This window comes from Triticum dicoccoides, chromosome 3B (assembly GCF_002162155.2).
Source record: "Triticum dicoccoides isolate Atlit2015 ecotype Zavitan chromosome 3B, WEW_v2.0, whole genome shotgun sequence".
Lineage (NCBI taxonomy): Eukaryota > Viridiplantae > Streptophyta > Magnoliopsida > Poales > Poaceae > Triticum > Triticum dicoccoides.
The window spans coordinates 502856899-502883593 of NC_041385.1; the positions used below are offsets into that span (position 1 = coordinate 502856899).

Sequence of the window (26695 nt, forward strand, 5' to 3'; positions counted from 1 at the left end):
ACGACTTGGTTCTTATGGATCTCCTCCAGGTCCTAGGCATCTTGTCTCTAGCTCTGCTCTCTATCGGTAGTAAAATCAGTACTTTGTCTTTGCCTGTCTCTGTCCATTCCTTCAACACTGATGGACTCGGAGTGGCATAACCCCTTTAATAAGAAGCATAAGACCTAAAGCGAGGAGATAGAATCGAAAGAATGATAGCAAGTTCTTTGAAAGTGGGAAGAAAGCCAAGGATACGATGGTGTGTAGGGTCTTTCAAATCAATCAGGAAAGCGTGAGCTGAGAAGGAACACGGCTTTCCGCGCCTTGACAAGTGGATCTACCAAGAATAGCTTTTTCAGCCGTTACTTATTATATAATAGCTCGATCCGCTTACGCATGTGATTGATTTCTCCCCTCTCTTTCAAAAATCATCCATTCGAGCAGGAAGATTCCCTTCTCGTTGTGTATCCAGAACCTGAGGATGATGAGGATCTATAAAGGTTCTTTGATCGAGCTCTCGCTTCGGCTTCTTTTGTTGCCGAAGACCAGGACCCGTCTTATTTGCTGAAAACCTATCTGTTTAGGGACTCTTTCCTTTCAATGGGCATACTTTCCTGGAACTGATTCTACCTTGAGAGCGCTTCCCTCTTTTCTGATTCCTTCCCTTTGACCACCGAAAGTACAACTTCTAATAGCCATTTCTATTTTTTAGATGTTTCAAACAAGTGATTTTACACTTTTATCCTTCCTGTCTTTCCCCGATAGAGGAGTTTGACCCTTCCACTTCTGCCTTTGCCCTTTGTACTTCTTCCCGTAATTGAGATCCCTATTAAGGAAGAATATCTCGCTCGTGCTTTTTTTGCGAGGAAATCGCTCTACTTTTTCCAGCGATGAGTGATTGAGTAAGGTCTAATTCAATCTGTGTTATGACCTACCTTTTTTGATTGAAGTAAACGAGAGCTTTACTTCTTCTTTTCAAACCCTAAGGTTTGAGCTCGTCCTCGGGTCGGATTCGGATCCTTTTCTCTCTTTTGAAATTCCATAGATATAGATGTCTCAACTGCCAAATCCGAATCCTTAGAACAACTCGATTCCGTTGATTCACTGTCCATTTGTCCTTCAACCGGAATAATGGTCAACGACTTTGACAGCCTTTCCTTCACACAAGGTTTTTAATCCATCTCCCCCGCTTCGGGCAGTAAGGGGAAGTAGCGATATTCCGATTCCTTCATGGGGAATCAACGAAGGCAGCCGCTCCAGCAGCTTTAGTACTTAAGTTAACGCCCCAGCCCTTATCCCGCGATGAGAAGGTAGATGCAGTAAGCCAACTCCTATCCTTCTTGCGGAAAGGGCATTCAATGCCATCTTCATTCCCTTCCTTGCTTCGAGGAGCAGGTCGAATAGTCAAAGAAGGGGATGGCTAATTCCAGGAATAGAGTAGCATTCTCAAGCACTACCCTCCGTTTTTTTTCAGTCCATATAAAACAGTCAATCTACCAGCAGCAGAGGCTGCAGATACATGTCCACCACCTGTTTATCTACTACCATAAGCGGGAGCAGTTGCAGGTAAAGAGTGTTGTGAGGGCTTTCATTTGCGCGTTAAGGGCAGTTTCTATTATAGCACTAGAAATCTGTGCCGTTAGTCGAATGCTCGGAATGAAAGAATGACTATTTCCTTGCTGGAACATAATGACAACCGCAGGAATTCGGAATAAGACATGTTAAGTTTCTCCTCTTTCTGTCTAATGACTACTACGACATGCCTAGACTATAACATTCCTACGGAGTGCTGCCCATAAATTACGGAACACTTGGCATATGTTGATTGAGTCCCGGGTATAGCTCCCTCACTCGCTCTACTTTGAATCACGAATTAGCGTATGAAAAGCGGCGATCTTTCTCTATTTCTTCCTCTTCCACCAAAACAAACAAGTTGTTTTCGGGCGTCAGGCAAACTTAGTTCTTCGTTCCTCCGGTAATTGGATTGATATATAAGGATTGGGGTTGTCACCCGTATGCTTCTTATCTTTGGCTTCGAACAAGGGGAGTCCTTTCAAGCTTCATAAAATCCATGGCACAAGGTCTGTTTTTCATTATAGAATCGAGCAAGAATCGGATTGTGAATTAGGATTGTATGCAAGAAGGGATTCGGAAACAGGAAAGCGAGTCAAGTAATCCGAATACGTAGCCACTCTCATTCTAATGCTTATATCCAGAACTAGTTCACCGAACAAAGGGACAGAACTACTGACTAAACTGTAGCGAGCTAACACCTAAACTGGAACTCTGAAATAGCACTCATTCATTCAATTATTTGAAGCTAAGGTGCGGGAAAAGAATACATAAGGTTAGATATGAACTAGTTGGCTGTTCAATTGAGGGACTACTATGCATTTGACTCATGTTTTTATTCCATTCCAGGATTCATTCATATTCGACCATAACGAGACTCAATAACGAAACTAGGGCCCTTGCTTTCCCAACTGGAGCAGGAAACTTCCAACCAAATAGGAGGGACCCGGAAGAAGAGATAAATGACAACTACCTCTAGAGAATTGAAAAGAGGTGTGCGAACTATGTTATTGAATCGGCCATGAAAACCTAAAATGAAGGAATAGGGGGTCTGGGATAAGCATGTATTGGAGGCGGGTTTCCCAATAAGTCAATAGCTATCCTTCGCTATCTGGGGCTAGCTCACTCTATGAGATAAGTTTCATGTATGGTTCGAAGCAGTTAACTCCCTTTTAAGGAGCGATCGATCAGCCCCGACCATGACCGGTCTAGAATCTCTCTCATTGAGCTTCTCTTTTGCGCCTGCTTTCTTCTTGATTTATTGCAGCAGCTAGTCACCCTTTTCCAAATTCGATTATAAGTGAAGTGAGTTATGTTTCGAGAAATTCCATCCATTTCATCACCCAGAATAATACCCAGTCCTGCCAATCTCTACGACAATCTCTGGTTTAGTTTAGTTGATCTTTTTCTATTATGAAAAACAAGGAAACACTAGCAATGGTGGAAACAGAACTTAGAAATCTAAGGCTGAAGGCTAGTTTCATTAACGAGTCTCACCTATTTCTTACTTCCCCTACCAGCCCTACCTACATCACCTTTCATATGGAATAGGCATGATTTAGTGATGGGGCTAGCCGCTTTCACAAGAAATCAAACCAAACAAAGACACTTAGCATAGGAGTAGATTAGGGCATCTAGTGCTCTGTTCATCGTCTGAGGACTATAAGGTGCCAAGGGAAATAGCTCCATCCCATTGGATATCCCTAGCCTTGGTGGAGCAGTGCAGTGAGAAAAAACTCTTCCATTCTATCTATGGTAGATAAAGGAGCTTCAAAGCCGTAGCCATCCTCATGGCCTTTTCACCCTACAGCCGTTGCACTTTTTTATTAAATGAAATAGTTCGTTTTCTCGCTCTTAACTCGAAAGTACTAACTAAATAGGGGCACGGGAAATGCATCCTCGCTGGCTTATGATTGGTTGCTCAACCCTGCCTTTAAACGCACGAAATCGAAGCAAGGCAGTGGAAATCACATTGAATGCAATGCGTTCTCTACTTTCGTATCTCCATGTTGATAAAAACTATTAGCAAAACATGAGGAGAGAGAAAAGGCAATCAAGTGGGAATTCAAGTCCAATCAATCTTCGAAAAACTCGATCAAAAAGAAATGCCGGACATCTAATCTAGTCTTTGCTTTCTGTCTTTTACTATTACTATTATTTATAGAAAGGCATCCTCTCTATACTCTAAACCCTTATCGGGGAGAAGTCACTCTTCTAAGTGCTATATACGAGCAAAGGGAGGAGGTCTCTATGGATAGAGTTCTATCAGAACCCAACCCTGAAAGCTATGACATTACGGGCCACAACGGATGAAGTGGCGGAGATCGGGGAAAGCGGAAAAACTCAGACAGCTACTACTAAAGAAGACTCGGTCCTATAATGCCGAGTTCCTAGTTAAAGTTATGGTTACTACCCGGAGAGGAAAGTGATTCAGATTATGAAGTTTCCGAGAGGCGCCTAAGGCTAAGATAAGGTTAGGGAAAGAAGAAGACAACAAGATTATGGCAGGCAGCCAACTCATCGAGTAAAGGCTTCCACGGCGGGTTGACCAAAATGAGGATCCCAAATGGCATGAGCAATAGGTCTTACGTGTAAAGGATCCTGTATCCAGCATTGCCAAGCTACATGAAACAGATTTCCGGACGTCCATAGAAAGATTATTGCTAACTGCCCAAAGTGAGAAGCAAAAATGTTCTGATAAAGACGTTCCTCAGTAATATCATCATGACTTTCGAAATCATGTGCGGTAGCAATACCAAACCAAATACGACGAGTAGTGGGGTCCTGAGCTAAGCCTTGGCTAAACCTGGGAAATCTTAATTCCATAATGCCTTTCAAATCCTCCTAGCCACTATCCTACTGCAATAATTCTCGCTAAGAAGAATGCCCATGTCGTGGCAATTCCACCCAGAAGGTAATGGGTTACTCCTACAGCACGCCCAAACGATAGATTCAATGAGTTCTTGCCAATAACCACGGCCGCTGAACAAAAACATTAAACTGAAGGCCCAGACAAAATGAGCACCTAAGAAAAAAAGACCATATGCAGATAATGAAGAACCATAAGACTGAATGACTTGCGATGCCTGTGCCCACAAGAAATCTCGAAGCCACCCATTAATCGTAACGGAACTCTGTGCAAAGTTTCCCCCTGTAATATGAGTTACCACCCCTTAATCACTTATAGTACCCCAAACATCCGACTGCATTTTCCAACTGAAATGGAAAATGACTACCGAAATTGCATTGTACATCCAGAATAAACCTAAGAAAACATGATCCCAGGCGGATACCTGACATGTTCCCCCTCGGCCAGGCCCATCGCAAGGAAAGCGAAAACCTAGATTTGCTTTATCGGGTATCAAACGGGAACTCCGAGTAAATAAAACACCTTTCAAAAGTATTAATACAGTCACATGTATGGTAAATGCATGAATGTGATGGACTAAAAAATCTGCGGTTCCTAATGGAATAGGTAACAAAGCCACTTTGCCACCTACTGCTACTAACTCGCCGCCTCCCCACGTTAAGCTAGTACTTGTTGTTGCACCAGGAGCTGTTACGCCAGGCGCAGTAGCATGGATATTTTGTACCCATGGAGCAAAGATAGGTTGTAATTGTATGGCAGTATCCGAAAACATATCTTGTGGACGGCCTAAAGCACTCATGGTATCATTATGAATGTACAAGCCAAAACTGTGAAAACCTAGAAATATACATACCCAGTTAAGGTGGGATATGATTGCATCGCGGTGTCTAAGGACGCGATCTAATAGATCGTTGTATCGAGTAGTTGGATCATAGTCTCTTGCCATAAAAATTGTTGCATGTGCAGCAGCACCGACTATTAGAAATCCGCCAATCCACATGTGGTGTGTGAACAAGGAAAGTTGTGTACCATAGTCAGTAGCTAGGTATGGATAGGGAGGCATAGAATACATATGATGAGCTACAACAATGGTTGTAGAGCCTAGCATAGCTAGGTTAAGAGATAATTGAGCATGCCATGACGTTGTTAAGATTTCATAAAGACCCTTATGGCCTTGTCCTGTAAATGGGCCCTTGTGAGCCTCCAAAATATCTTTAAGTCCATGGCCAATACCCCAATTGGTCCTATACATATGACCTGCGATTAGGAAAAGAATAGCAATAGCTAAATGATGGTGCGCAATATCGGTCAGCCAGAGACCACCGGTTACTGGATCTAGTCCTCCGCGAAAAGTCAGAAATTCTGCGTATTTGGACCAATTTAAAGTGAAAAAAGGGGTTGCTCCTTCGGCAAAACTAGGATAAAGTTGAGCCAAAAGGTCCCGATTCAAGATAAATTCATGAGGAAGTGGTATCTCTTTAGGATCCACCCCAGCATCAAGAAATTGGTTAATTGGTAAAGATACATGAATTTGGTGCCCTGCCCAAGAAAGAGAAGATAGGTTTGTTTTCATTCGTGTAGAACTGCTACCTTGTTAACGAACTTACTCAAAGAGTGCTATAGAGCCGAGTCTAAGAAAGCCGCCCTGTTATTATTTTCTTAACCTCAGAAAGTCTCACGTGCGGGGAACCTCACATCGCACTAAATCACTAGTATTAGGCCCTTCCTATCATTCCACAATCTGAAGGAAAAAGAGTATCCTATGAAGGAAATCGTATCTGATCTATCACCTTCCTCGTATCGATGCTTGCCACCGCGTCACTAGGTTGTTCATAGCTCTTGCTTAGCTTAATGGATCACCCAACTGTATTCTGGGATGTGTGCATTCCACAATCCCTTAAGGAAGAGGTTCACTACAGCCTTGCTTGTTAATGGGTTTCTGACTCCACAGCAGAGTGCTAGACTAGGGATAAGCTGGATACTGACTTCTTTCCAAGAGCTCCATCAGCCCTGCTTAGCCATACATCAGCTCTACCATTACTATACGCAGTCTACCTACGCTTTTATGGAAAGAAAGAAGAAAGGTTGGATGGTTGATTCACACAAATAAGAGATATGTAGGCCCAACCTTCAACTGCAGAGAATAGCAAGCCCCCTTTGCTGAACAGATGTATAGAGGAAAAGGGTGACCCACATCACAAGGGCTTTCCGATTGTGTGAATCAGAGCCCAAGAGAAGATCAATTCATTAGGAGACAGGTATCGATGCTTGCCAGCAGGAGAAAGATCACTAGGTTCAGTCTCTGATCTGATCAATAGGGTTCCCTAGGTACATTCCATTTTCTGGAAATCCAGCAGGGATAGTAGCTGCCTTTTCCAAGGCAAAAAAACAAGTTAGGCTATCCGAGATTTGCTCTTTTTTCCAGCTTTTTGGAGTGAAAATAAGGAGGGACTTGTAATTGGTTTTCTACAGGGAAGAGAGATACCAAGCCGGGCAACTTCCCCTACTAACTACTGAACACAAAATCCAAGGTGACCCAGAACAATTATTTCACTTATTTCTAGTTTAAGAAGGACCTTGTGCGCGGTTCACGACTCCCGGTGCTTAGAGATGCAGTTCACTACAGCAGTGGTAAGAAAAGCAAGAAAACAGGTATCAAGAGATGGAAGTGAAAGAAGAACTGTTGATTGACCGGTGGTTTGGGTCTTGCCTTTTAGGATTCGGATTCCTATTGAAACCGAGCCCTTTGATTTGATCCAGTGAGTGACGTTACGAGCAGAAGCCTCGACAAGTTGAATCCGGTACCGAAACAAGGATGACATTATTGAATATATTCTTCTTTCCTGTGCTTTGCCTTTCCCGTTTTCCGTACCTTTCGTAGTAGTTACTCGCCACTAGAAACAGGATTCATGAATTCAAACTAAAAGCAAAGGTATTGCTAATTCCATTTCAGTGGAAATATAGGGATGAAAGTTTCTCTCCTACTGATTTCGGTTGCACATCTAATGAAAACATATGCACATGAATGTTCAAAAGCAAGGCTATCCCCTTTGCCGTTACCGAGGATCTATCTTTGTCCCTTGATTCGAAACCGAGGAAAGCGTGCGCTCGACCTCCTGGAAGGAATGCAATTATTCGCTTCGTAGTCCTCGTATGAATTCGCTATCGCTCCGAATCGTGGGAGCCGTTGAGTTCGGAGATACCGTTGTAGGAAAACAAACAAGTGAAAGAAGCCCTCGTTCCCACTCTTCTTCCCCCCCCCCCACCTACCCACAAGGGTGTCAGTGGCCTCATGACCTCCATGAACAGAGATCACTACACAGGAAACTGCTTATGTTTCCTCGACAGATTTCATCACTTTGAGCGAGTATTACCCTTTTTAGTGGTGGAAGGCCGATTTTCTTTCTAGATGAAGCTAAACGCCAGTAACTATCCTTCTCCCTCGCCGTCATCATCAATGATGAACATTCTTGGCAACTCCCCGCTACGAACCTTTCTCTCGACCTTTACCCATTTTACCACGTGAAAGTAGAACCTAGAGCTGTCTCTATAACGATTAAGCCCTTCACGCACTTCCCATAACTTTGTGTGGTCATTGAGATATTCTTCTTTATGGAGTAGGGCCGCCGCGGCGAGATCAGAGGCGCTTTCCTCTTCAAAGTGATGGTTCTGGAACGAGTTCGGATCGATATTCTTGAGAAGAGTGCCAATCTGATTTTGCAAATCCAACACCAGGGCAAGACGGCCTTCCTCTTCCACTATAAGCGGTCGTCCTTAGGGAATATTTACTGGAGCCTGACCTCCCTGCGGGAGATACGGGGCTACGGCGCGGGACAGGTCATCATCGCCCATCATATTCATACCACCTAACATAGTAACACTAGCTTCGCTATAGAAGGAAGCGAAGACGAGTGCTTCCGTCGCAAATAAAGGATCGAACAAGTTCCAGAGAAGAAGTAACAATCTTAACATTATTAAGGAGAACCATAGCCAGAATATTAATTTTTGGATTTGGAATGGAAAAATAAAGCGCACCCAAATATAGATTTTGGTGAAAAACAAAGTCACTCTTCTATCCTTCATATCCGTAGAAAGAAATCTCATCTCCAGGTAACTCCATCTTTTTCAGCTCTGCTCGCTCACTTTTGAAAGGAAGACTTAGTTTTAGATCGGCATTGGTTTTTCCAACGAAACATTCTTTCACGAACTTTAATGACAAAACAAAATGCTAGTTGCCTCGTAACACATACACTGGAGGTCCCATCGACGAAGGCCACTGATACTTACTATACGCGTTTTCTGAAGAGCAACAACGGAAAAAAAATAGGTGAACCTGGATACAACTAAAGAGAAAGACACAGCCTTGACTTCTTCCTATCTACACCCACACAATCTCGAATCGGGACGCAAGTGCAGCTTATTGCAAGGAAGCTGAATCGAGGAGTTTCCTTTCTTGCTCCGGAGGAAGGATGACCGCATCAATTCTTTCTCTATGCGTTTTTGATCCGATGTGAGTGCGATGCGATTGTTTATCCAATCAGCTTTCATGGTAATCCGTCACAGGCCGTAGTTCCCAATTTATCAAAGGAGTGTGGTCTGTAAAATGTACACCGTCTATGGTGTTGCCTTCCATTTTGCATGTGCCATCTTTTCCGGTCAATCTCCTCTCTATTAGCTCCATCATTGAGCAATTCAAATGTACTGTTACATTTGATGAGGATTAGAGTTTATTTGAGGAGAAGGGCACTGGGAAGAGGATTGGGTCTGGAATCAGGCGTAAGGGGTTGTGGTTGATCAAGTGGATGTCGCATTGTCTGTGATTGCTAGAGGACCTGAAGCAGAGATCTTGCTACATCATTTTCGTTTGGGCTATCCATTGATAATAAGAGTAGGATGTATGTATCCTTATTTGTTCAAGAAGATGGACAAGAGCATACTTGTGTGTGATGCTTGCGCGTTTGGGAAGCATACAAGGTCTACATATCCTAGCATTGGCCTTCGAAGTGATGAACCCTTCTTATTGATACATTCTGATGTTTGGGGTCCATGTTCTATCACTTCTGTGAGCGGGTTCAAGTGGTTTGTTACATTTATGGACTATTGCACTCGTATGACTTGCTTGATTTATTTGATGAAGCACAAGAGTGAGGTTGTGAGATGGTTTCAGGACTTCCATAAGCTGGTGGCTACTTAGTTTGAAGCGAAGATTCGGATTCTCCGGTCAGATAATGGGACAGAATATGTGAATAGAGAGGTTGATGCTTATATATCAGAACATGCGATTATTCATCAGACTACTTGTGTTGGAACTGGATGGAACCCCATCACAGAATGGAGTGGCGGAAAGGGAAAGGAAGAACCGACATCTGCAGGAGGTGGCACGGTCACTTATGTTTTAGATAAATGTGCCAAAGAATTTATCGAGTGAGGCAGTGATGACAGCAGCATACCTCATAAACCGTATGCCGTCTAGGATACTTGGTATGAAGTCTCCAGCCGAACTTCTCTTGGGCCAAAGGGAGTTCAAGGTGCCTCCTAAACAAAAGTGAAAGGTTGTGTGTGTGTGCTTTATGCGAGATCATCGACCTTCTGTTGGCGAGTTGGATCCATGGGCAGTGAGGTGTATATTTCTTGATTACGCATCTAGCCAAAAGGGATATCAATGTTGGGATCTTATTGGGAGGAAATTATACGCAAGTATGGATGTAACCTTTCGGGAACATGAGCCATACTACACAACACAGGTAGAGGTGATCTTAGTCAGTTCTTGGAGGAATTCTCTGCTAGCACAGGGGGTGATAGTCGAGAGGGGGAGAATGAAGGGAATGCTGATGCTAATGGGGAGATTGCTCAGCAGAGGCTTATAGAAGAAGAAAAGAACCAGACGTGATAGGGACTATTCCTTGCCCTACCTAGTGTGGCTTGGAGATGTAAGACTGTTTTCTTCTCTAAGTTGCCTGCAGCCCGAAAGAATGGAAGAGGATTTTTCGTATCACTGATTTCGCAATTTTGTTCGATCTAAGCACGGGAGCAGAAAAGAAAGGGAAAGAGAAGATCAATTCCGAGGTTATGGATGCTCAGGAACATGCTTCTCTCTCAATGGGTAAATATTAAAACAACTTTCTGGGAGAAATCCTTGCAGCTGCTTATTCAGCCCAGGCATCACCATTCAACAAGTGTCATCCCTACATAGTATTGTTGGTCATGAGCATCAGGCAGTGTCAATATCTTTGGAAGGATTTTGGTGGGGCAGCTTGATGAAGGTTCCTGCGTGCCATTGATGGGAGATTTGATATCTGACGGCTGAACCTCCCCTACCTCATGCTTTTGTTCTTTTTAAACAACAGACAGGAGCTATTCACGTTATACGCAAACCATAGAGGTAGGCATTTCGGCACATCCTACGGCGCCTAGTAGGCTTCTTTCACCCTGTGCTGGTACATTGAGCATTTATTGTATTTGAAAGGTCTCCTTTACCGCCATAGGATCTCGTACCCACAACTGTCTCTTCAACCTCAGCTTATCAGTGGTAGGAGGGAAGTCATCCAAACAAAGATACTATACTATTGGCCATTAGTGCTTAGTGCTTAGTGCTTCAGTGTCTTGATTGGCTATTAGTGCATCTTGGCTTTAGAGTGTTGTATCTCCTCTTTATTATTGAGAAGAGGAGACAACTTGGGGTTGGGGACTCTTTTGTTTGGTCCCTTTGTTTGAGCAGTGGCCAACCCCGATATAGATTAGGAGAAGCGATAGAAGTGGCTTGATTCTATAAAAAAAATCAATATGGGGCATGGATATGAGAACATTCTTCCCTTGCATTACCCAGCGGTCCAATTGCATTGCATCAATAGTAGTTGCCTTTATCTCCGCATTCACTAAACGAAATGCTGAACCTCAGTGCTCTACTGTCTTGAACTATTTTCTTTAGTTGACATCGAGGGTTTAGTGCCACGTTCAAACCTTTCTAGAAAATAGAAAAAGTGAAGTTCTCGAAGTCAGCCCAACATAATTGGTATCCCGCTTTTCCCTCATCTAGTGAAACAAGCTAGTTCTGGACAAGGAAAAAGCATTATATCAGGTTTAAGGAAAGGCATGATGCTTCTACACAGTGCGGATAAGGCTACGGTGCCTTTTACAAGAGAAGGCTCACACCTGCTTTGCTTAACTGACCTTCTCCTTCTATATTGGCCAGATCAGCATAAACAAGAGATACTATGTTCTTCCAAAGCCCGAGGAAGATGTCGGAAAACCGCCCAAGCTTGAAATCGCTGACCCCCCCCCCTTTATGATTTCTCATATCCTTCTTGTACAATCAGCCACAGGCCTCCCCTCATATGATCTGCGGCCCATTGGGATTCTACTTGGATCTCCTTTTCCTTTAGCTTTGGACAAATCGATTTTCTGGCGTATTTCAGTTCAGTCAGTAGTGGACCTCTTCCTTCATTCAAGTTGGACTAGATAAACACTAGTATCAATTGGTAATCGAGACCTAAACGAATAACTTCTCGAGGTAAGGTAAGATCAATATCAATAGGTGGGAGTGAAGTCAGAAGTGAAGGTAGCAGAATAGAACCTATGTTGATGTAGCTTAGCTTTCCAATACTTTCCTTTCCGTGCTTTGACCATGTCGGTTTTCAAGTTCACAAAAGGGGTTTTTCCAGGTCAAGCTCAGAGGCATTAGCACTTGCCATTACTTACAGTGTGGATAGGCCGGCCTCATCTCATCTAGTCCTCTGTTCAATGAAGCCTTGGTATCTGCTTCGGCCAATTCATACTTCAGATCGAATCGACGGGATGGTTGACTTGAGTTGGTTTTGTTCCTTCGCGGGGCACTTTTCATACTCAACTAAAGAGCAGGCGCCTTCCGGGGGCGAGGAAAGATGGCTTCATTTCTTTAATTACAATCTGTATTCCTATCGATCTGAAGCCATTGATTCGATTTCATGCACTTTCGTTATGCGGTCAGAACAAGTATCAAGAATAGGTTTAGCCGCCTTTCCGTTGATCAATTCGATCTGTAAAATATGAGGTTTTGCAGCTATATGAGACAGAAGTTTTAACTTTATTGACCCACCCTTAGAAACAAAACAAAGTAAGGTTTTCGCTGTAGCTGGCTTCCACTTTGTTTTTAAAAGGAGGCTGAAAAATGCCAATTCCCCTTAGCAATCCATTTTGCTTTACTTTTCGCCCTAGCTGGCTTGAAGTGATCGGAAAATTGACCATGAAAAAGGGCAATTTCCCTTAGCAACGAAAAAAAGTACCAAGTTGCCCCATGCTGGATAGAAAGTTTTTTAAAATGGAGCAGATTTTGCTCATTTCCTAAGGGAGATGACAAGTCTGTACTTTTGTCCCATGCTGGATAGAATGGTGTTTATATATATATAAATGGCTGTTTTTCATCGAAAAATCGGGAAAAAGTTCATCTCACCATGTGGAAAACCTTACTTTTTATCATTCCCTTTGTAAATGCCTATTTTCGCGGGGTATCTTTTTAAAAAAGTTTGATCCTGGGAAAAGTCATACTTTTTGTCCCAATTCATACTTATCTTCTGATCGGTTGCTTTGAATGTCTGTTCTGTTCTTCCACGGCTCCACTATTGGTAGGCACTATAGCGGATGACATTGGTCTATCGAAAGAAAACGGGCACATCGCATCAACTATTTCACTTTGCTATACGCATTTCTTGGGATCAAAATGGACTCAACATTCTTTGGGAGCGGCATTGACGCCACCTCTTCCGAGCGAAGGGACAAAACCAACTCAAGTTGAGTATACAACAACCTAGGCTAGGCAGGCCGGCGAATCCAAAAGATCAGTATGAAAGCTAGGTCTACGAAAGCTGTTCGTTCCTATTCTCAATGAAAAGCGATTGGTCGATGCAGCCCTGTCTGTGATAAAGCTATCTTGCCCTAGTCCCTCCCTTCCGTCTAAGAAGATATATGTACTTCCTTTGGTTTCAGTGGCATGTTTCTTTTGAGAATCGAGCCTATTTATCACTTTTAGTACCTGGAGAAGGGAATGCATCACCCGCGAGGTAGGAGTGGCTTGCGGTCTCCTAATGAGGGCATACAACATGGGTCTAACAGTAATCGAGTAATAAGCTTCAGTGTGGATGTCCTTTTTGTCATTGGCAAGACCATTCGTTTGAGTCAGCTCATCTCCACCTATAGACAGCGCAATTATTCCGTTACCCTTTTGGCTAAAGAGCAGAACTAAGAATTGAGCACGCGGTTGTTCTTTAACCGGGTCAGTTCGTCGGTGTTGGTACGGATGTTATGGCCTCATACTTTTTGCATTTCCCTAGACAAGAGCTATTGTTATACGATGCCGTTGGTATAGAATTGACTTTCGCATCATATCGAGCAATGGCATTGAGCCTGAGAGAGATGCTGAAGGACAACTACCATACTCTCCCACCGAACAGAGAGAAGCAGAGGCCCTCGCGGAAAGAATGAATCTAGTATCGACGGAATGGTATCTATCTTCTTAATATTCATTTTCTGGGGGAATGAGCCAACCCACACAAGAGTGCCTACTAGCTTGTCACGAACGCAGAGGAAAAGAGATAAGATACCCCCGCCCCCGAGCCGGGACCCCTTCTGGAACTTCTTATAGTCGGTTGAACCAACAGCCTTAAGCCAATACTAAATAAAGTCAAAGTGGAATATGGAAAGCAAGCGATAGAAAAGGAGGAGAAAGAACCACGATAACCAGATGTCGAAGCCAGCTTGAGATGAACATTAGGAAAGAAAAATAGTGATTCAACGCTATGAGTACCCTCCCTTAATAAATAAATAGAATAGGGGCCAAACAATTTCCTTCAATTTGAGTAGAGTGCGTTGGCTGGAAAGTAGTAAAGTCGAAGTGAACCTCTATTTCGTAAAGGAGAGATAACCGCGAACTCGAGCTACTTCATTCTCTAATAGGCTTGTTGTACCTGGTCTTGCTATTGACTCCCTAGCTAGCTCAGAAGGAATGCCTAACTCTGTTGGGACAGATTGGACAGTTGGAGCAGCCGATAAACCAGCCACAGCAGAAACAGAATGACTAGTTTCAACAAGGCGAGCAGGAGAAGCTACTCTCTTTTTAGTCGCATCCGTGGAAGGAAAGGATTTTGATATCGCATATCGAACCGGTGAAGCAAATGACTTTCTCGAGTGAAATGAATAGGTCTGGTGCTTCCGAGCCAGCAAGGGGACTAGTTTCAACAAGGCGAGCAACCCCTACTATATGTATGTATCCAGGACTATGATGTATCCAGCTCAGTTGGAAAGCACTAGTTTACTTCCTCGCTACCGACCCAGGTACATTCTTCTTTGGACATGCCCGACCCTAGCTTATTGGACAGTTGCAACGAAACGAGTAGGTGTATCGACCAGGACTAGTAGTTTTACTAGGTGTTCTAAGGGGTAGAATGACTAGTAGTTACAGCCGTGGAAAGATATCTAATTCATTTCGGCGCCCTTTCCCCGCCTGGAGAAGGTAATCTACCACGACCATACAAACAGTGGAAACTCCATTTTCCGAGATACTATTACTCGACCAGGAATCACCAACCACTATAGTTAGATTTATTCGATTTCTTGGAGGTTTAAGGGACAGATTCCATTCTTCAAATGTTGAGTTGTATTCTATTCATTCTATCTTTCTTTCGGCTTCCTATGGTTCCACATGGATTGGTCGACTCAGCTTAAATAAAAGAGTTATAGAGTTCAGTTTCTACTGACTCCTCCGCATAGCCAAGAAGATCAGAAGAGAAGTCAGAATTGGTTTTTCTAAAAACTACCCTTGGGATTTCTTTGTCTTTTCCTTATCTTTTGTCCGGTGAAGAATCTCCTGCTGCAGAGATAAGATGAATGGCTTCGAGATACCATCACTCGTCATTGCCAAGGAAATGAATTGCAAATTGGCTACTTATAGTCTACACTTCCCCTGATTCTCCATGATGACCCGCATTCATTGATTGAGAGAATAAGCTGAAGATAGATCCATTGCGATATTGGTTTGGAAGAGAAGCCGTGGAGACAGCTCATTGTTCCTATGTCCGGAATTGTTAAAGAATGAAGGTACCCCGTTGACTATGTCGGGTAACGCCGACTTAGGTTATCCCTAAAAACACTATCAACCACATCATAATTGTTTGCTTCCGCTTTCCCCGCAGAGTTGGTTCTAGCTTTCACCGAAGGATCTCGATCGATGCTCGCCATCAAAAGATATGGGTCTAGCTGCTACCCTAGCCGGAAAGAATGGGAGAGTGAGCCATTCATACTGAAAAGAGTGATTCGTTTTTGAAGTATATCAAATTCAGAGGAAAAAGCTGGAAGAAGACGACGGGATTGTTGATAGATCCCCTCTACATCCTAACCAAGAGGACCAAGTGCAAACCTCTGTCTCTTTTTCTCGCCGGGTGGAAAGGTTATTCTTTGCCAGTAGTGCCCTCCGTAGGAAGAATCGTAAATGCCGGAGGACGCGTTCAATATAAATTGTCACTGTGGAATGAAATCACCTCTCAAATCGAGCAAGAAATGACTATTTATTTGATAATAGCGACTTATCACAAAAACAACCAAGGGTCCATCGACCCGATTGAAACTGTCTTCACTGCGTTGAATCGAAGGGAACTACTATAGAGAGTGGAATAAGCTACAAGGCATAACACTATGAGCTTTTCTTTAGATAACCTTAATCACGCCAGCTTTTCCTCATGGGAGGGTAAAGGAAATCGGAATGTATGAAATCTATCCCAATAAGAAATGCGGAAGGTTGTCAACTAGAAACCTGTTATCACTCTCTTCTTCCGATCGTCCCATCAGTTTCTTGTAAGCCTACTTCCTCCGATGATCGGTTGCGGCTAACTTCTCTCTCTTCATCTCTCTGAGTTCGCTTCTTGGTAGTAGTTACCCCTGTCAGAACCTTTGTCTACTCTTTCGTATAAATACGCTGATCTGCCAGCCAGCCGAAAGTAGAGAACCACATTGTATGATCTGGGGCAACTCTCTGTTATAGCAGCGATTTCTTATTCATTCAGGGCGCCCGTTCATGTGTTTTTAAAGAAAGGATACCTTGTGATTCCAGATTTCAATAGAGATTCGATTCCTCACATCTAAGGGAAGACAGACACAAATGCACAGACACATTATCCGGGGGTGTCACCGTTTGCATCGTATCAGTATCATAAGAAAAGATTGATTGTTGTGAGTGATTTTACTACCCTTCCAGACTTAGCAGGTAATGAAGCTGCTGACGAGGGTGGAAATGTCCGTTGAAAATAAAGCGAACCAGTGGGGCTTAAAAGTCACTCTTTGAATAGTTTTTTAGACCGTTAAGTTGTCAATCTTTCCAATGATGAGGCTCCAAAGTTTATTACATTTCCTGGTCTGCCGAGGACAGCATTAGATTGATTGCTTACCGACTTTCATTCAGATACCAACCCATCTTTTTATCAAAAGCATGGAAACTATCTAATCGAAGATAGAATTCACGCCTGTGAAAAGTAAGCAATTTCATCATTTTCCTTCACAATACAGCTCACTCAATGTAGAGATACCGAACAGCTTGAGTGATCGATCGACCTTGTCGCACGATGAGCCCATTCTCTCTCTTCCATCCCGCCTTCTGAACCGAACCCTGGAGAAAGACTTCTTGAACAGAACAGAGCTGCAATTCTAGAAACTTCCATTTTCCATTGATCTAGGCGTTGCTATTAAAAGTGGGTCTACCCGCCCCGGCGTGACTCACACTTGACCAACCACTTATATCTAAGAAAATACTTAGGTAGGGTCAATCTCCCTTCGGGGTTTACGCGTCCTAGTCCGAACCATTGGATCGATCAGAAGAAGAAAGGCAAAGGAATTGAAAGGTAGAGTAAGAAGCATCGCCCAGCAGAGTGATTGAGGGAGTCTTCCCCAGCCCAATGGTCTTCTTTTTGTTTTTCACTCTCCTATTTTGATTTTGGAAGAGTTCTACTACTGTTTCAGTAGTTCTAAGACCCTTCCTTCCCTTTTCAAGTGCTTGCTATCCCTCTCGCTCTACCCGTCCAGAGGGAGCCCTAGTTTCAGCATAATAGCCTCGTTTTGAAGCGCTCGCTTCATATGGACATACATCGAACAAAGGAATCTTATCGGCATACCCACCTGCTGGGCGTGGTTCACTTGACCGACCAACCGACCCAATAGTAGGAGTAGGCGGCTGGCTTCCATGTGAAGAGAACGGATGGAGAAACAGACGCGCGAAAGAACTAGTCCCTTGGAAAGCTTCGTTTTCCTAACCCAACCTAAGCATAATGAGCTGGTTATTTGAGTATCGAAGCTGTCGAGTGTTCCATTCTTTCGTATGTAGACCCCAGCGAAGAAGGAGAATCAGAAATGGAACTAGTCGAACACGCATAAGATACCGGTTTTAGGCATAACCCCGGGTTAAATAAAGTAGTAAAGGAGCCCAATCTAGCTAAAGAGGGGCTTCTCTGCCACCATAACCAACTAGCTACGTAGATGAATTATCCTTGCGTTCAGCTATCAAACCCATCCACTAGAGCTTGAACCCATGCTTGCTCAAACCATCTGTTTTCTCTTCTAACGAGCATGGCTTCCCTGTCACCTACACTAGAGACGTCTCAACAGTTTAGTTTATTCATAAGCCTAGTACACAAGGAGGGTTTTAGCACGCACTAGTTGTACTGTAGTATGATCTGGTATCAGCTGCTGTCTCTCCTTGCTATTATAGTGTAGTATAGGTCGCCTCAAACTCAAACAAAAACGGGTGCACAGTTCTACTACGTCTTATTGAATAGTGCTTTTGAGTCAAAGTGCAATCACCATTTCATGTACACCATCTTTGTCAATATCTGCAATTACCTGTAGAAAGAATGTGAAAAACAACTCAAGGTCATTTACAGAACGAACAACAAAATATAAGCAAAAGGATACAAAAGGTTCACTTACTGGGGTGAACAATATGTGAGCATAGATGCTCACGTAATCTTGCGCTTTCTCATGTTCTTGTTCTGTCCAGTCCTCATCTTCCCACATGGATTCATCAACATAGTCATCATAATCATAATTATACTCATCAGGCTGTTCTTCTGCATCCCGAAACAAATCAAATGATGTATCAGCGTCATCCTCTAGAGGCTCGCTATTTTCAACAGTGGCTGCTCCTGAACGAGCCGCTCATGCTCAGGCGGCAGCTCGTTAAGATCAAAGTCGTGGTTGTTCATCATGGAGACCTGGACCCCTGAAGGTGCCGTTTTCCCTGCTGCCAGGCTCCCACCAGAGAGAGATCCCATTTCCGTTTTTCTAGAGCAAGCTGGAAGCGTAGACCCATACCTTGTACTCTCATTCTTTCGTTTTAGCTAGCCATAATGGTATGTGCTTTGAAAGGTAGTTCTTTTTACTAGAAAGTACTTACAGAGGGCACTGAGGCGCAGCCTCGAGCTCGGCGAGATTCTTTATTGTTGCTTCTTATTAGCCAGATCCCGCACCAGGTTTTCCAGGCGGAACAGTTCCAGGATCTTATGAATCTGCGACCATACGTGAATCTGGTTTAGAACCACAGATCGCGGGTTAGCCATCCCGTCGTAAGGCTTCTTTACACGCCATGGTTGCGGAACAGCCACGGCCCTTCTTCCATGAGCTTCTGCCAGTCGCCAAGGTAGAAAACTGGAACAACAAATAGGGAACGTCACACCTTGTGCCATGTTCCAAGCGAACTGCATCGTTGAGAAAAAGGATTGGCTACTGAAGGGATGCGGCGTGGCCACTTTCGCAAGGGCCATCCACCGACACTTCTACTATCGGTTTTTAGTATTGGCTACTACTATACTAGCTACTCACCTATCGGTCTAATGAGCATACTTGGAGAAAGGAGAACTTCCCGCCCACACCTTGTGCCATGTTCCAAGCGAACTGCATCGTTGAGAAAAAGGATTGGCTACTGAAGGGATGCGGCATGGCCACTTTCGCAAGGGCCATCCACCGACCCTTCTACTATCGGTTTTTAGTATTGGCTACTACTATACTAGCTACTCACCTATCGGTCTAATGAGCATACTTGGAGAAAGGAGAACTTCCCGCCTATAATGTTGGGTTGGCAACCTACCCATTCGTTGAAGTACTTCCGTCATACGGCCCAAAGAAAGGCGGCTAAGCCGTCTTAGTTCGTGAACAATGACCCAGGTGCATAAATAGGTGCATAAAAAGGAAATCAAGTTTGAGAAATGGTACCTGGCTAGTATATATGCCGAAATCTAGTGACATTATTTACTATTACTATAGTCAAGAAGTAAAGAGTAAAGGCTTTGGCCATTGGCAATGCTTACCTAACTTCTCACTTAAATGTTTACTCGCGTTACTGGTATTCAATAAAAGAAGGAAACCATGGTACCTACCTCCCTCCCTTACTTGGTAATCTAAGAACCCTTCAGGGGGGAGCAAGAGATCTTCCATACCAACATTTTGTTCGCCACCCCTGCTTCCTCCTCCACTTGAGCTTGTGCAGCAAATCTACTTTATGCTTAAGCCAGGTCCTGCAAGTAAAGAGAAGTAAATATTGGAAACATGGGTATCTAGTTTATTTTATTCAATGGCTGAGTAATTGAAATTCCTTGCTTCTTCAAGCAGGAGATCCCGAGTACCGAGTGTCGTCAGACTCCCATTCTATTACCTTTGTGCCAAGAGCACGTTAAGCTGCCTGGGCTGTTCCGCTACCGGCGTGTAAAGAAGCTCCGCCTAACGGCTAAACCAATGAATTTCTCTCCTTAAAGGAATCTACTTCCCTGACTGTCAACTACTCGCTTCTTCACCGGTATCACACCCGCGCCAGACTGAACAGCAGAGTTAGAACCCAACCAAATACGATTCTTGTATTATCTTACCGAAATTCGGATCCATTTGGCTCCAAAGGAGCAAGCGCGGGAGTTCTAATAGGACTTTGAGACTCGAAAAATTCTGCGGGCTGCTGAGAACAGAGAGAAGTAGTTGCAGAGAGGTTTGATAGGGTTAGGCAGATGCCCCATTATTCGTAAACAAGAAGAAATCCAGATTAGTTTGATGGAGTTGTGGCTTAGCACAAGCATGGTGTCAATGTGGTTCCTCTCGACTAAACACTTAAACAATTAGATCCAGTAGGGTTCAATAGAGGTATGGTATCGGCAACCTTTTAGGGAGCTATATTCTTCGGAATAAGATAGCTGCCCAAAGCTTGCGACGTACCTACCCCCTGGTCGTAGATAGAATTAGGTAAGATAAAAATCGATTGGAAAGTCCTAAATTAGACCAATTCAATTCCGTCTGCTAGAATAAGAAAAAAGTGCTTCCGAATTTCTCTCATCCTTTATAATGAGAATTTCTCTTTGTTCAGTAATAACTTAATCTTGCAATAAAACACTCTTGCTTGGAAGGTATGGTAAAGGTAAACTGTTTCTATTTTTTGATCTAAAAAAGAGAGTGCTAAAGGAGTCATTCAGAAGTGAGTGAAGGGGCAAAGCTCATTTCTTTCATTCAGGAATGGGCACTGGACCAGAATGAAATGTGGGAATATCGGGATTGGCAGATTTTTTATATTGAAATAAAAAAACTCAACACGACTAGTGAATTCAAATTAGAGTCACTTGCGGATTTCTTCAAATTGTTGTAGTGTAGTATTGTGGTTTTTCAGTAAAGACCCCGACCTATAAATATTCACAGCCCGGCTCATACGGGCGGACAATATTCACCCAGAGCCCCGTTGCGACCGCAATGTTGTTCTTGAAGGACCTTACCTTAGAGCAAAAAAAGGGCATAGAAGTTAGGAAGACTACTGACGTAGGGCGGCGGGTGAGCTCAACCTCGAACCAAACAAGCAACGGATTGAGCAAATAGCGCGAAAGCCGTTGCGCGTTAGCGCATCCGTTTTCTTGCTCCATCGTTATTAGTTTCTATTCTCTCCCTGCACGAACCTCGGTCCAATCAATTTGTTTGGAATTGGGGTTAGGGCCGGTTAGAACTCCCATTTCCTGATCGGAGGTTTGAGCTGCTATGGCAAGCTTTTTTTTCGAATAGTGGGTATGGGGAACCCACCGTACCAACACGATTGGCTGGTGTTGCTGATACCGGACCCGTTATAACCCCAATTGGAAGAGCAGGCCAGTCTGAGGCTCTGGGGATGCGAGGCCATTGAAAGTGAGTATCCCATATTCTATGACGGAGATAGAGCATTAATTGCAGTTTTCACCCCACCTTAACGACCGAGCGAGGGATGAAATCCTTCGACGACTAGGGAGGCGTCACCCGAGGCCGATTCCAGTGGATCACTATAGAATCTTCTAGAAGCAGGTTCTCCGGGCACTATGGTAGGACGTGGATCGGTCATGACGAGAATGGACTTCTTCGTCATGTAATGGTTTAGAAGAGTCACGGTCCTGTTCCCCGCCGGGCTTTTTCCCTTCTCGACTAGACGAAGGAGATATTCATTCCATTCAGGCAGGTGAGGAAGGGTGGCGTCGGCTTGACCCTGTCTTCTCTCTTGGTCGGGTCGGAGGCTAAGTTTCTCATTCAGTGGTGCGGTGTTCATAGAAAGCAAGGCCTCGCCCAACGAGTGGCGGATTTGGTTTGGATGGGGTCTCGCTTGGACGCTGGGGAGATCCATAGATCTGGATAGAGTCTTTCTCGCTCAGTAAAGAAGAGTACGCGCGCTACGGCTTACGCAGTGGATCTTCGGGCAACCAACCCGGCACATCCAATTCCGATCAACAACTTGGAGGTATGGCTAAGTGGCTTAAGGCATTGGTTTGCTAAATCGACATACAAGAAGATTGTATCATGGGTTCGAATCCCATTTCCTCCGGCACGGAAGTAGAACGGGCGGGCGAAATTACGTGAGAGAAAGAACCTCAGATTGATGGAGTCTGCCGTCGGACAGAATAGCTGCTTAGTAACTAGGAGCGGAGCGTCCCTTTCTTGTTCTTGGTGCGTCTATAGCGAAGAAGACCTTCCCGAACGAGGGCCGTCCAGTCCCTGGCCGGCTCTCGGTTCTTGAGCAAGCTCCTCCACTGCAGGTAGGATGCTCATAGATGAAGAAAAGAGACTTTAGGCAAGTGGTTCTGGTAGCTCAGCTGGTTAGAGCAAAACAAGCAACGGATTGAGCAACTAGCGCGAAAGCCGTTGCGCGTTAGCGCATCCGTTTTCTTGCTGGACTGCAAATCCTTTTTTTCTTGTTTCAGTGGGAAGAGCAAGGGGCATTGCCCTGGAAATCCTTCAGTGGTTCGAATCCAGATCTGAGCGTCTTTTTTTCGGTATGCCACTCCGCGAGCAAGGAGCGCCGCGAGGAGAGCGAGAGAACGAAGTGGGCTTTGGTGATGTCGGAATTTGCACCTATTTGTATCTATTTAGTGATCAGTCCGCTAGTTTCTTTGATTCCACTCGGTGTTCCTTTTCCATTTGCTTCCAATAGTTCGACCTATCCAGAAAAATTGTCGGCTTACGAATGTGGCTCCGATCCCTCCGGTGATGCCAGAAGTCGTTTCGATATACGATTTTATCTGGTTCCTATTTTATTTATTATCCCTGATCCGGAAGTCACCTTTTCTTTTCCTTGGGCAGTACCTCCTAACAAGATTGATCTGTTTGGATCTTGGTCCATGATGGCCTTTTATTGATTTTGACGATTGGATCTCTCTATGAATGGAAAAGGGGTGCTTCGGATCGGGAGTAACCACTTTTGAAAGGGCAAAGGGGGGAAGGACATAGGAAAGAGGGATGCCTACAAAAAATCAATTGATTCGTCATGGTAGAGAAGAAAAACGGCGCACGGACCGTACTCGAGCTTCGGATCAATGTCCCCAGAAGCAAGGAGTATGCTTGCGTGTTTCGATGAGAACACCGAAAAAACCTAATTCAGCTCTACGTAAGATAGCAAAAGTACGGTTGAGCAATCGACATGATATATTTGCTCACATTCCAGGCGAACGTCATAATTCGCAGGAACATTCTATAGTCTTAGTCAGAGGAGGTAGAGTGAAAGATTCGCCAGGTGTGAAATCCCATCGTATTCGAGGAGTCAAGGATTTGCTGGGAATTCTGGATCGTAGAAAGGGAAGATCTAAATATGGTGCAGAAAGACCTAAATCGAAATGAATGGAAGATGCCTCTGGAACTTTTGGGTTCTTTTTTGGGGGCGATATGGAAGCAGCTAGCTCCCTTTCCCTTATTACGTTACCATTTCTCTCCGCTATTCTTCGCAAATTTCATTGAGAGGAATCAGCAAAGAAAAGAAATCTTCTCCGGGTGACAGGGCCGCCCCGACAGCGTGGCTTCTCTGCCAAGCAGGAAGCCACAAAAAGCATTGTGCTCTTGTAACTGATCTTTTAGTAGGCTAAGTTGCCGAATTCTGAAATCACTACAGGCACAGTGCAGGAAATTGTGGTCCTCAAAACAATGTGTCCCCATGATCATTTACTTACAGAATGATATCTTTTTCTTCCTCATTCTTATTTTGGTTTTTGTATCACGGATGTTGGTTCGCGCTTTATGGCATTTCAACAAGCAAACTAATCCAATCCCACAAAGGATTGTTCATGGAACTACTATCGAAATTATTCGGACCATATTTCCAAGTGTCATTCTTTTGTTCATTGCTATACCATCGTTTGGTCTTGCGTTGACAGTACTAATAATGGCATTTGTTGTCTTATTCGAAGTTCAAGGAATAGCCTTTCATCTTGGGAATGAGAATGTCGCGGATCTCAATGTTCTCGTCATGACCAATGCTCCTAACGAGGGTGACTTTCCCATAGACCAACCTCCCGTTGGCGGACTACCAGACCTCCAGCAGGAAATGGCGCACGCCGCCCATCCCGAAGACATAATTGCGGAGTTGACTTCCAAGGTTGAAAGAATATTTCACGAAGTAGGCACTCCTCTTCCTTCAGAGGAAGGTGAATCTGCGCGATCGTTCACTGAAAATCATGTATTGTGGAATAGTGAGGGAGGAGATACTCTTCAACAAATCTTCTCCTATTATACGGAAGCCAGGGATGCAAGCGAATTCGTCGCAATAGCCACCAATCTGGCGAAGCGGTTTCGCCGCGCCGAGCTCGGTGAACCGGATTCTCCCGACCCCGATGCGCCTTTGGAAGAGAAGGAGGATCATTCCACGGGATCCCCTAAAAGCACAAAAGCAAATGATGGGGCGAACGAGGCAGGCCCATCTTCTTCGCGGAAGCGTAAAAGGTGGGATGACGATTCGGGGTCCGAAGATGATGATTCGGGGGGGCCCCGGGGAATCTCCAGATCTAGTGGAAATCGTTTACGAAGGGGATGCACAAGGGTACAACTGGGAGGGGAATTAGGTTGGCCGCCAACTTCACCTGCCTTTCTATCTGAGTTCTTCCCTCTTGATGCTTTCGAACGACTCCTAAATTTCACAAAATCCTTTTTTTCTTATTTGAAATCCAAATCTAAATGCCTCAACTTGATAAATTAACTTATTTCTCACAATTCTTCTGGTTATGTCTTCTCCTCTTTACTTCTTATATTCTCTTATTTAATAATAATAATGGAATACTTGGAATTAGTAGAATTCTCAAACTACGGAACCAACTGCTTTCGCGCCGGGGGGGCGAGATCCAGAGCAAGGACCCTAAGAATCTGGAAGATATCTCGAGAAAAGGTTTTAGCACTGGTCTCTCATATATGTACTCCAGTTTATCCGAAGTATCCCAATGGTGTAAGACCGTCGACTATTTGGGAAAAAGGAGGAAAATCACTCTGATCTCTGATTTCGGAGAAATAAGTGGCTCACGAGGAATGGAGAGACAGATTCTCTATTTGATCTCGAAGTCCTCATATAACACTTCTTCCAGTCGGATCACTTGTTGGAATAATGCTCACACATGTTCCACACGGGCAAGGAAGCATAGTATTATGATGAAAATGAATGGAATACTCGGCAGAATAGGAATATTCCTATTAATGATTGTGACAGCTTTTATAGGATACGTACCACCTTGGGGTCAGATGAGCTTTTGGGGAGCAACAGTAATTACAAGCTTAGCTAGCGCCATACCAGTAGTAGGAGATACCATAGTGACTTGGCTTTCGGGTGGTTTCTCCGTGGACAATGCCACCTTAAATCGTTTTTTTAGTCTCCATCATTTACTCGTCCTTGTTCTTCCTTTTGATTTAAACGTTCTCCCCCAGGAGCTGCAGAATTCTGGCAGGGGCAGCCCCCTTTTCCAGATCATGAAAATGTGGTGGAGAGTGATGATGAATCAACTGATTCATCAGGGAGTTCATCTGATGATTCATCAACTGATTCATCGGATCTCGACACGGATTATGATGAGCTAACTGATGATTCATCAACTAATTCATCAGGGAGTTCATCTGATGATTCATCAACTGATTCATCAGGGAGTTCATCTAATGATTCATCAACTGATTCATCAGGGAGTTCGTCTGATGATATGGACTGCTCTGAAGGAACACCCCCCTGAAGGGAATGAAAGCCGTCTGATAATCTTTCTATAGGTTCCCCTATATGTTCTGTTATTTCGAGATTCGAAGAAGCAAGCAAGTTTTTCATATAGTTGTTTTTGTGTAGTGACCTCTGTTCATGGAGATCACGAGGCCACCGATACCCCATGTGGATAGGTGGGATAGAAGAGTGGGCATGTGGGCTTCTATCAAAAGAGGAAAAGATACCGCCACGTGAATATCTCCCTTCTCACCTCTGGGAGGGGGAAACTAGCACTTTCGCACTAGATGGTTAACTCTAAGTTTTTTCTGAAGTAGGTTGTTCAATGCTAGTTCAATGATTGAGCCATCTTCCTATAACCAATAACAAATGGATAGCATGCGTTGTGCAACCAATCCTACCCTCAGTTGTAGTAAGCTGAGTGTGATCCGCAGAGAGCAAAGTGTGTATCACATGAATTTGATAGCTCGGGCCTTGGAAGGACCTTTTTGGCACTAGACAGACTATTTAATATCGATGGCAGCAACTATCCATTTTCTCAATCAGATTACTGCGTGTGCGCTTGTGTGCTCCAATCTTTAGTAAATAGAGCAAAGATTTCTGAGCTAGGAATCAGAGGAAATGCTCTGACTCAAATCCAGATACAATTTGATATGTCGGAGACCTGTGTGACTCCCTACATGTATTTGAAGAGTCCCTCAAGATCATATCACAATAAACTAGACTGATCAGGATGCTCCAACTAACAATCTAGAATCCATACTTGATAGGATCAAGAATAAAAAACATGATATCAAGAATAGCATATTGAAAGATCCCAATCA

The 26695-nt window shown here is 43.9% G+C and overlaps 2 protein-coding genes across 2 annotated transcripts; both read left to right on the forward strand.

Annotated features, from left to right (window-relative positions):
- Positions 1–22701: 22701 nt before the first annotated feature.
- LOC119281453 (NADH-ubiquinone oxidoreductase chain 3-like) lies at positions 22702–23052 on the forward strand. Its single transcript, XM_037561970.1, has one exon. The coding sequence runs from the start codon at positions 22753–22755 to the stop codon at positions 23050–23052; it is 300 nt and encodes a 99-aa protein (XP_037417867.1). The 5' UTR covers positions 22702–22752.
- Positions 23053–23068: 16 nt separating this feature from the next.
- LOC119281452 (ribosomal protein S12, mitochondrial-like) lies at positions 23069–23690 on the forward strand. Its single transcript, XM_037561969.1, has one exon. The coding sequence runs from the start codon at positions 23153–23155 to the stop codon at positions 23528–23530; it is 378 nt and encodes a 125-aa protein (XP_037417866.1). The 5' UTR covers positions 23069–23152; the 3' UTR covers positions 23531–23690.
- Positions 23691–26695: the final 3005 nt, after the last annotated feature.

What these genes read in the sequence shown, in the direction of transcription:
- LOC119281453 (XM_037561970.1), top strand. Translation starts at nt 22,753, where the DNA reads ATGTCGGAATTTGCACCTATTTGTATCTATTTAGTGATCAGTCCGCTA.
- LOC119281452 (XM_037561969.1), top strand. Translation starts at nt 23,153, where the DNA reads ATGCCTACAAAAAATCAATTGATTCGTCATGGTAGAGAAGAAAAACGG.